General features: G+C 49.0%; 3 protein-coding genes across 3 annotated transcripts; 2 read left to right on the forward strand and 1 right to left on the reverse strand.

Moving 5' to 3' along the window:
- Positions 1 to 52: 52 nt before the first annotated feature.
- On the forward strand, positions 53 to 3,676 carry BDV27DRAFT_134793 (putative differentiation regulator (Nrd1)). Its single transcript, XM_032068370.1, has 2 exons — positions 53 to 185; positions 252 to 3,676. The coding sequence occupies exon 2, from the start codon at positions 579 to 581 to the stop codon at positions 3,084 to 3,086; it is 2,508 nt and encodes an 835-aa protein (XP_031923316.1). The 5' UTR covers positions 53 to 185; positions 252 to 578; the 3' UTR covers positions 3,087 to 3,676.
- Positions 3,677 to 3,865: 189 nt separating this feature from the next.
- Positions 3,866 to 6,281, forward strand: BDV27DRAFT_134794 (Iwr1 domain-containing protein). Its single transcript, XM_032068371.1, has 3 exons — positions 3,866 to 4,001; positions 4,138 to 5,487; positions 5,582 to 6,281. Exons 1-3 carry the CDS (start codon positions 3,935 to 3,937, stop codon positions 5,794 to 5,796), a joined length of 1,632 nt encoding a protein of 543 aa, XP_031923317.1. The 5' UTR covers positions 3,866 to 3,934; the 3' UTR covers positions 5,797 to 6,281.
- Positions 6,282 to 7,734: 1,453 nt separating this feature from the next.
- BDV27DRAFT_43076 (uncharacterized protein) lies at positions 7,735 to 8,773 on the reverse strand. Its single transcript, XM_032076623.1, has one exon. It carries the CDS (start codon positions 8,601 to 8,603, stop codon positions 7,881 to 7,883), a length of 723 nt encoding a protein of 240 aa, XP_031923318.1. The 5' UTR covers positions 8,604 to 8,773; the 3' UTR covers positions 7,735 to 7,880.
- Positions 8,774 to 9,863: the final 1,090 nt, after the last annotated feature.

The raw sequence follows: 9,863 nt of genomic DNA on the forward strand, positions 1-9,863 counted from the left end.
CTCTTTTAATTTCGATTGACTACTTATTTCTCCAGTTATATTATTATTATTATTTTCTTATTATCATATTTCTCTCTCTCTTTTTTTTTTTTTTCCTTCTTCTGCTTCTCTCAATTCTTCAATTGACAAGTTGGTCCTGTTTACGGGGATTGTTCACCCGCAGCCCCTAAAACACCAACTAAGAGGTTTGTCACCGTTCCACCGAACATTGTCCAATGCACATTCCAATTGACCGCTGGACCTCTTTCTAGACACGTCTCAATTGGCCTTTCCTTATCCAGGCTTCTTTATTGTTATTCTTTTCTCCGTCCTCCTTTTCGTTCGACTTCACTCGGCCATCTTTTCGGCCGCTATTTTCCTTCACTTATTCCCTTCCTCCTTTCTCCTTTCGGGGGTGATCTTCACGCCGGTTGGCTTTTCGCTCTCCCGACCATTCCTACCACGTCGTTGTGACTCGCACTTCCCTTTCCCCCCCCCTGGACGGTGATATCGATCATTTCACATTAGCCCCAATTTACTTTTGTCCCCTCTTCCTTAGCTAGGGGGCTATCGCGTCCGGACCGTTCGTGTTCCTCGCCATGCAAACCTCCGATGCCTCAAGCATTCCGAGTCGTTTGATCCCTTCCAAGTTTTCCCACCTCAACGCGGACGATACTGGTTTCTCCCACGGAGCGTACAACTCCAATAGCCTCCCTCTGCAGGGTCTGACAGATCGGAACGCTCGTCGAGCTAATATCCCTGCCATCAATACCGCCGCCAGTCAAAACAATACCGACACCATGGCAGCCTCGGGCACCGCGTTCGACATGAACTTCACTCCTTTGTTGCCGTCCCAACTACTGCTCGGAAGCCCTTTCCAACCGGGAACCCCTTCAGCCTTTGCCTCGCCCCAGTTCACCAACTTTGGTGGTTTCTCTCAGGCCAATGCGTCGGCGCACGCGCAAAACCACCAGAACCAGCTGGGAAGCCCAACACAGGCCCCGCAGAACGCCAGTCTGTACTCGGGTATGATGTCTGCGGATAGTATGGGAAACTCCCAATTGCTTGGGGGTCCTCAATCACCGGTTGGTGGTATGGGTGGCTTGGGTAATGCGGCGTTCGGAAGTCCCGCCGCGTCGGTAACTCCGGGCCTTCTCTCGGGTACAAGTCGAACCGTGTATCTGGGCAATATTCCGGCGGAAACTTCGGCCGAAGAAATCTTAAATCATGTCCGTAGCGGTCAGATTGAATCAGTACGCTTGCTCCCTGACAAGAATTGCGCCTTCATCTCCTTCTTGGACAGCAACTCGGCAACGCACTTCCACTCGGATGCTATCTTGAAAAAGCTCGCTATCAAAGGCAATGACATCAAGGTTGGCTGGGGCAAGCCCTCGCAGGTGCCCACTTCAGTGGCCCTGGCAGTGCAGCAGTCGGGGGCGTCCAGGAACGTGTACCTAGGCAACTTGCCAGAGGAGATGACAGAGGATGAGTTGCGCGAAGAGCTTGGGAAGTTTGGTCCGATTGATACCGTGAAGATTGTGAAGGAAAAGGCAATTGGCTTTGTACATTTCCTGTCAATCAGCAACGCGATGAAAGCCGTCTCTCAACTGCCCCAAGAGACTAAATGGCAGGCACCTAGGCGTGTCTTCTACGGTAAGGATCGGTGTGCATATGTTTCCAAAACACAGCAACAGAATGCCGCTCAGTTCCTGGGCATCGCGCCAGGGTACGCGCACATCCTCAACTCGGCAGATCGGGACCTAATCACGAACGCACTCGCCCAACAGTCCGTCGCAGCTGCAGCCGTCGCTACATCTGCTGGCGGAGTCAACAACCTGGGCAACCGGACGATCTATCTGGGCAACATCCATCCGGAAACCACCATTGAAGAGATTTGCAACGTAGTGCGCGGTGGCCTTCTGCATCATATCCGTTACATCCCCGACAAGCATATCTGCTTCGTTACCTTCATTGACCCGACCTCGGCCGCTTCCTTCTATGCCTTGAGTAACCTCCAGGGTCTAATGATTCACAACCGTCGCTTAAAGATCGGCTGGGGCAAGCACTCTGGTCCCCTACCCCCAGCTATTGCCCTGGCTGTAAGCGGCGGTGCCTCGCGAAACGTCTATGTTGGCAATCTCGATGAGTCTTGGTCGGAGGAACGTCTTCGCCAAGACTTCTCCGAATATGGAGAGATTGAGCTGGTGAACACATTGCGCGAGAAAAGTTGTGCTTTCGTGAACTTTACCAATATTGCCAATGCCATCAAGGCGATTGAGGGAATGCGGAACAGGGAGGAGTACAAGCGGTTCAAGATCAACTTTGGCAAGGATCGCTGCGGCAACCCGCCTCGCCAGACGGGTAACGGTGGACAGCAAAATCGCAACGGCGGACTGGAAGGCCCGCAGTCGCCCTCACCGGCACTCAATGGCTTCCAGCAGAACTTGAGCCATTCTGGCTCCGGGTCCAGCCCGACCCGTTCCGCCCTCTCTCCTGCCCCAGGCTCGACAGGTTCTCAGAATGGCCAGCAGGGCCGGCACCCGCTGCAGACAGTTACATCGCCGTCCGGAATGTTGAATGTGGGGTCCAGCAACCCGCTAACCATGTATCTTAACCAAATGTCCGCCCAGCAAGCTCAAGAACAAGAGAACCGCTTGAACGACTCTATCTCCCTCGCTGCTCTTCAGTCCCAGTCCCAACCACCTCAGCAACAGCCCCTCTACAACGGTACATCTACCAGCGAGCTCACTAACGGGAGCATCGAAGCACCGCTGCATCAACACAAGCCGTCGACCAACGGCTTTTTGAACGTTACCAATGGCTCTAGCGGCCCTGGACATCACACCACTGCCAGCACCAGCAGCTTAAGCGTGCCACGCGCGCAGCACTCTCGTGCCGTCAGCTTGCCGTCCTTCTCTCAGGAACCCTTCGGTCCTATTTCGGGCCAGGCTGGACATAGCCGTGCAGGCGTAGCTCACCAACCGCAGAGTAGCTTCTCCAGCTTTACATCTGCCCTAGGCGGTCTCAACCATGCCGGGTTTGGACTGGCCATCCAGAACGAAAACTCGCTACCTGGCTGGGCTGAGGAAGAGATCGGAGCCAAATAATTTCATCTTAATATTTTGAGAGAATTTCCTCTTCCATTCTTGTGGGTGCATCATCTTTAACTATTAAAACTTTTTACTTGACGTTTTCTCTTCATCATGTTCATCTATTGTTTTGAAAACACCACCCGTTGATTACTTTCTTTGTATTGGTTTGATCTACAGTATTTCTCTCTTTCCTCTTTCTCATTTTTTATTATTTTTGTGCAAATTTCGTTCTCAGTCAACCCATCTTACACCGTTTAATAATCTTTTTTATACCATCCTTGTATTGCTAGCTGGGTATGATCCCCTTTCCCCTTCCATTCTTCTTTTGGTTGTTTCCATTTCGATTTCCAGTTGGCTACGAAGGCGGGTAAGATCTCGGCTATACCCTAGACTGGTTGGCTCTGGTCTGTTCTTTGATGTTTATTCTGCTCAGTTGCATATGCGATGCCATTTTGACGGAATTAATCCAGAGCAAACAGCTCCTTTTGCATATTGGATGACGGACAGGGGTTATATAGCTGTGCGGAGGTAATAAGTTCGGGATGGCGATGGTAGTAGCCATCGAGAAATATAGCATAAGAGAAGAAATACGAAAAGCAATGATCTACACTTGTTATCACCGTGTCCACGAGTATCTCGAGTAGCGAAATGGTCAAATGCTGCCCATCCGAATCGAGTAAAGAGTCAACATTCGATCACGTGATCTTATACATGGGTGATGGCACGCTAAGCCCCTTCTAGCCCAAACCATGGAACTTGAAGAAATGTTGGAGATCATCCTAAACTGTCGTTGTCGCCATTCCTCCTTCGCCATCAATCCTAATTTATACCAAGCAAAGCTCAGTTTTTTATAAATCCCCAAAATGTCATTGCCTCCAGAACAGATCAGTATCAAACGCCGTCGAGAGGAGGAACCGGTGGACACGTTATGTAAGAAGCTTCCCTGATCCTTTGCTAGTTGTCAAGCCTCTACCGATCAAACTAAACCCCAGTCCCCCCGCTTTGTATATCCGCATGGGAATGCCTCCATCTGTAATGGCCACCAAAAGCTGATAGGAGACCTCAGATATTCAGTCTGATCTACATCAGACAAAACGCCGCTTTACAGACTTCGTGTTCCAGCGAGTCCAGGTCAGTGCCAAGGATCTGAAAAACGGCTCCCCAAGTGCTTCACCCGTATCAGCGGCGCAGAGGTCTATTCTCACTCCGCGCTCTGTGAGCACCTCTGTATCTTCGGCTGTGCCGAACCGCTCCACGGGAGGGGTTCCCTTGGTCAGAGCCACATCCCCCGGGGCAGAGCTTCGCGAAGAAAAACGTCTCGCGGCCCTTCGGAAGGAAGCCGAGGAGAAGGTGAAGAGGGCTTTGAATTCTTCGCCGGGACCCGCTCAACGGGGCACTCACAATGAGAGCCCAGATCGTGATGCTGTTGCTGAGACTCCCGCGGTTGGCGTGTCATCCGCTTCCAGTGCGCGAGGCAGTTCGGCGTCTTCGCCATCACGGACGCAGTCGCTGCGACGATTCCAGATTTCGAGGTCAAGTACGCCGATGAGTCCCCTCCGGAGCAGTGGTGGAGGGGTACAGAAACGTAAAGCAGATGGGGTCGCAGTGCTCGTGGAGAAGCTTCGGCGTAAACCGCATTCACGGCAGGCGTCTTTGGTGGCTGATGCGGCGGTGCGAGCGGATGATGTCGGCTCTCGTGACGGCTCCGATGCGGCTAAGGAACAGCCTGTCCGTCTGCGGAAGAGACCGGTGGTGAACCAGGCTGAAAGAAAATGGAGGGAGGAGCGTAAGGGGGCGATCTCAGCCGCCAAAAAGCATATCTCGCAGGTGCTCGAACAAGGGGCCCAAGCACGCCACAGCAACTGGGAAGATGAGTCAGAGAGACTGGCCCGGGATTTCGAGCAAATCGCATTAGAGCTCGAGGGGGAAATGGAATTGGAAACAGAGGTGTCGCCCGCGGAGACGAAACATAACCCTCAATCTGTTGGCGAGCGGGCTCGTTCGGTGATGCCCAAGCCTCCATTAAAATATCCTCCTCGTACACCCAACAAGCTTCGAGCGGCGGGGTCTGCAGAACGCAAGCAAGGGGCGACGAATCCTGAAGGATCCGCCGAGACTGCCACGCCAGCACTACACCACTTAACCTCCGCTGCAGGGCAGGATGACGATAGTGACGGGGAGTATGTCTACGATACGTACATCCGGCGTCCTCTGCCGGATGGAGGACAGCTTACGAACCCACTAACGGATTTGGAATTGAACCAGGATGAGTGGTTCCGTCAAAAAGGTATCGATACGAGTCGTCAGGACATCGGTGTAATCGTCATCACACCTGAGGATGAAGAATACTGGGAGCATTTTGCAGAAGAGGATGACGATGAAGATCAGTGGGACAGCGAAGACGGCGATTCCAATGGTAAGCGAGCCCGTCGCATAGAAACCAACTCGAGGCCTACTCTTTTCAAAACCAAGGGAAAGAAAGAGAGAAATCTGACTAACAATTACTATAGCTGAAAATAATCCTGCGAATGACTATCCAGACGAAGAACTCTCCTGGGATGACGAAGAGGACGATCCTAGAGCCGTGTACAGCAAGTATCGACGCCATCAGTCGGATGACGAAGAGTTCAACTTTGACGATTCATCCAGTGAGCGCTTTGGTTATGGCTATGGATACGGAGATAGACAACGGGCACACGTGGATTCTGATGACGAGAGCTGGTGATGGGCACAACGACGGGTGGCTGCATTGATTATTCTATTGGATCTAAGTGCTTGTTCTGCACGGTACTTTGGGCAAAGAGAAACCTTCGGCAGGGGTGGGAAGCAATACGCGATCAGACACCAGTCCCCTTGTTCTCCTGGCCATCTTCCTTCACTCACCGCAATTCTGCAGATGCAGACGAGGGCAGACAGATGATGAGACCGAGTCTGTTTCTGCAGAGTAACCTTCATTTCTGCATGCGGACTCCATAACACAGCATGTGCAGTACAGTACGTATGATTATTACACCCTTCATGTCTTGGACGGGGGATCAACCCTGGTCCAGGCATGCATTAAATCCAACATCATAAGGGTACGGGTACAAAGTACGAAATGACATGAGGTACAGATGGTCTTCTAGTCATGCTATATTTTCTCTCTCTCTCTCTCTCTCTCTCTCTCCCGCTCAAGATGAAACCCCAATCTAATCCTACAAATATCCAAGATCCAGTTGTAGATCATTTCCTTCATGAACAAGCAAAAAGAAAAAGTAGAAATTTTTTTTTTTTTTAAAAAAAAAAAATGAGAAAATAAATGAAAAATGAAAAGGTCATCTACACGAGCAGACACCAACCCAATCTACACACTAAGGAAACGTAGACCATCGACTAAGCCAACAGAAGACCATATGCAGTCTCACCATGCAGACGGGAAAAAGGTAAAACAAATCAAAATGCCAAGTGAGAGAGGGATGTCCCTACCCAACCCAACCCTACAATCTCCGCATCCCTATAAGTTCAGCATACCAAAAGCATCAACATTCCAATGAATGTGAATTAGGTACCCAACATGATCCATGTTGATGTGTAAAAGTGGAGCATTCTTTTTTACCATCACGGATGCATAGAAGGGCGATTTCTCGATTTGGCAGGAGGGGCGACTTGCATGAATCTGCATGATTGGAGATGTGTTATCACCGACGGAGTAGTAGATCCTACCTACTATTTGAATGTTATTCCAAATGATTGAATGTGCCTTGTCAATATGTATATTGAGTATTATGCCGCGGCGCTTGCAGAAAATGGGGGATGTATATACTCAATACATACGTTACATGTAGAGTTGATGGAATGTAAATTAAGTAGGGTTTCAGTTTGAAGTTCTGCTGCTAATGATAACCTTTTTATGGGTATTTGTGATAAAAGGCTGTGGTGCGACGATATTGTCACCAATATTTCAACTTTCTCTTTCCTTTTTCTTTTTCACTTTCATTATATTTCTATTATTTTTCTCCTTGAGTATTTCGCAGGAACAGCGGAGCAGGGAACAAATAGTCTCCTCCTTGCTCAGTTCCATTTGAGTAACTCTGCCTCTTGCGGGTTGTAAGATGATATCATGTGTTACCTATGATTCCTGGGAATGAGAGATGTAGGGGTTTCGAACTAGGGGGTTCGGCTTCGCTTATTCGCTTGCTTCGCTGACATACTTGTCCTATGATGTGATATTATTTTGTTTCCTACCTATATTATTCTACTGGGTCTGTTGATGTTGCGCTGCATACCTATTAGTGGTGTTTTTTATTTTTGTGTGTGTGCTATGTATGTACTTGTACTGTATGCTGTGGTGTTGGGTATTGATGCCCTGTATGGTATTGTATGGTACATGCTGACTACATCCGTGCTATCTCCGGGATAAGGAAACTAGTATGTTCTCTTAAGTTCAATGAAGTAAATTCGGTCGAGACTAATAATCTCATCCACTCCAATACAAATGACAGTCTCCATAAATTTCTTTTCCCTTTCAATCCAGAATAAAAAAACAACAATGACGATGTGATGCATGCATGCTAAAGATCAGACAACCTCCCAGTGAGAATCATAAAACAATGTAAACGAGAGAAAAAGAACGCAGTAACGTCTCAGAATGATAGCCCTGTCGGTAAAAAGAACATAAGGTTAAAAGAGGTAATTAAAGTAGGCGAGTAACTTCAGAGGTATCTTGACGGCCGTAAGGAAGGAGATTTTTCAAGGCGGAAGGAGGATCCGTAGAAAGTCGAGGAATGAAGGAGGTAAGGATTCTTAGAGGAAGAAAGAAGAAGAGAAAATTCAATGTGATATGCGTCGACTTAGAACTTGTTCTTTAGTCTCTCGCATCCAAGGATACCACGCCCCCATCCATTCCACAACACCAAATCGTGGTGCGGCCGACTCAACTAGCCCCGACCCCTCTCGGAGGAACTCGCCATCGCGCATGCGTCTCTGCTCTCGCAGCGTTGGACATTTCTTCTCCTTGATGAATCGGTAGAATTTGCATTGGATTCCTTGGAATCCGCGTCGTTGCCGGCTAGGGAATTGTCGATTAAAGCTCTCGCGCACTTCCTTCCACTCTTGGCACAGATCCACGCGGTGATACCAAATGAAGTACATTTCCTCTTCCTCGTACTTTGGTCGAGGGGGGCGTCGCCGCTCTGGGGCATTGCTAGAACTGCTTGAGACCGAGTCGTACCGGTCCCGAGAGTACGCACCTGGCGATGACTCGGTCGACCGTGGTCGATATGGCAAGAACGCCTGGTCTTGCGAGGAGCCAGAACTTTCCCGGTAAGGATAGTGGTGGTGGTGATGATGGTTCTCTGCGTAGGGGTGATAGAAGTAATGATGGCTAGGACTGGGTGGGTAGATGGGTGAATACTGCGATCCTGAATGGGCGTATTGCAGTTGAGCGGAGTTGTCCGACTCTGCTGACGGGTTCAGCAGGGCATCGATGGCCATGCGGCTTTTTCGTGATGATGGCATATAATTAGCCGGAGATTGCGAGTGAAGATGCTCCATTGTGTTCTGTTGGGAAGGTGGTTCACGACCTTCGTGTTCCAACTGCTTTAGCGTGGTGATCGATAGAGTAGTAGGTTAGACGGGCGAGTGATCAAGGAGTAGGCTCCGGTTAAAGCAGGGTGTAAGGCGATGAGCACAGCCTAAGACACTTTTTTCCACACTGATCAGACGCGAGTGCACGGCGGCAGTGGCAGAGAGTGGGATAAGTAGTAGGTAAGGAAGCCACGCCGAATAAAAAGAGCGGTGGTCTGGTTTGGCGATGAGCCAAGAATATTCCTCAGCCGCTACAACAACGCTTCCAGAAGAAGTGTTGGACTGAAGGATCATGTAAAAGTGCACGGTTAAATGGTGGATGGCTGGAAAGAAAAAACCTTGGAATTTCCAACACCGCACGAGACACCGGGTTGGATTCTTAAATGAGGGCAATGGCCGCCAAGGGTTCCGTTAGTTGTGCTTAACCCATGCAGCGTACCGAATCCTTGGGACACGCCGGCCTGTAAGAGACCCCGAAGATGACTGCGCCCCCTGTCCAGTCGGGAGACAATCACTGCTACAGCGGGTACACGATGGTTCCGAAGTGATGCGTAGCGCTCGCGGCAGCAGGGGAGTGATTCAAGATGTTGGAGAAGGAGGAGTAATATGCGTTGGGGGTGGTGGTGGTGGCCTTCCTGGTAATGCTCGTATGCCTTTTCCAAGTCCTTGACCCTAGTACCACGACAGTAACCCTGCAAGTATCTGCTTATAGAAACAATTAAAATAGTTGGAAAGGGCGGTGTTAAATATGGATGGTAAAAAGGACAACCGAAGATCTTTTTTAACCATGAATTTAAAATGTATATATATATATAAAATAAAGAAATAAGGTAGGAGAGGGAAAGAAGAGTAAGAAGAAATAGGATATCATATAGAATTGAATGAGGTATAGATATCCTTTTTCGTTCTATATGCAAGGATATCGCATCGACAGTGGTTGAAAATCCATAGAATATTTCGCCACTTTTTCTTTTTCTTTGATGATCTTCAAGTCTCTGTTATATTTTTGTTTTTTTTCCACGAAAGAGAGAGAAGGATATTCAGACACTGGATCGTGTATGAAGCAAGTGGAGATGTGGAAAGGAAGGGTCACGTTGGCAGACGACTTGCAGGATGTACGTGCAGGACAACCACCGACTTTTTGAACCGGGTATTTTATGTATTTCTAATCCTTTGATATACTTTTGCAGCCTTTTCGTTATTTATTATTTTGATTTTTTATTTCCC

The sequence above is a fragment of the Aspergillus caelatus genome (genome assembly GCF_009193585.1).
Source record: "Aspergillus caelatus strain CBS 763.97 unplaced genomic scaffold BDV27scaffold_221, whole genome shotgun sequence".
Taxonomy (NCBI): domain Eukaryota; kingdom Fungi; phylum Ascomycota; class Eurotiomycetes; order Eurotiales; family Aspergillaceae; genus Aspergillus; species Aspergillus caelatus.

Excerpts from the sequence above, each read along its gene's own strand:
- BDV27DRAFT_134793 (XM_032068370.1), top strand. The coding sequence starts at position 579 with ATGCAAACCTCCGATGCCTCAAGCATTCCGAGTCGTTTGATCCCTTCC.
- BDV27DRAFT_134794 (XM_032068371.1), top strand. The coding sequence starts at position 3,935 with ATGTCATTGCCTCCAGAACAGATCAGTATCAAACGCCGTCGAGAGGAG. Across the intron at positions 4,002-4,137 it reads GGAACCGGTGGACACGTTAT|ATATTCAGTCTGATCTACAT; the intron begins GTAAGAAGCTTC and ends AGGAGACCTCAG. Across the intron at positions 5,488-5,581 it reads CGAAGACGGCGATTCCAATG|CTGAAAATAATCCTGCGAAT; the intron begins GTAAGCGAGCCC and ends CAATTACTATAG.
- BDV27DRAFT_43076 (XM_032076623.1), bottom strand. The coding sequence starts at position 8,603 with ATGGAGCATCTTCACTCGCAATCTCCGGCTAATTATATGCCATCATCA.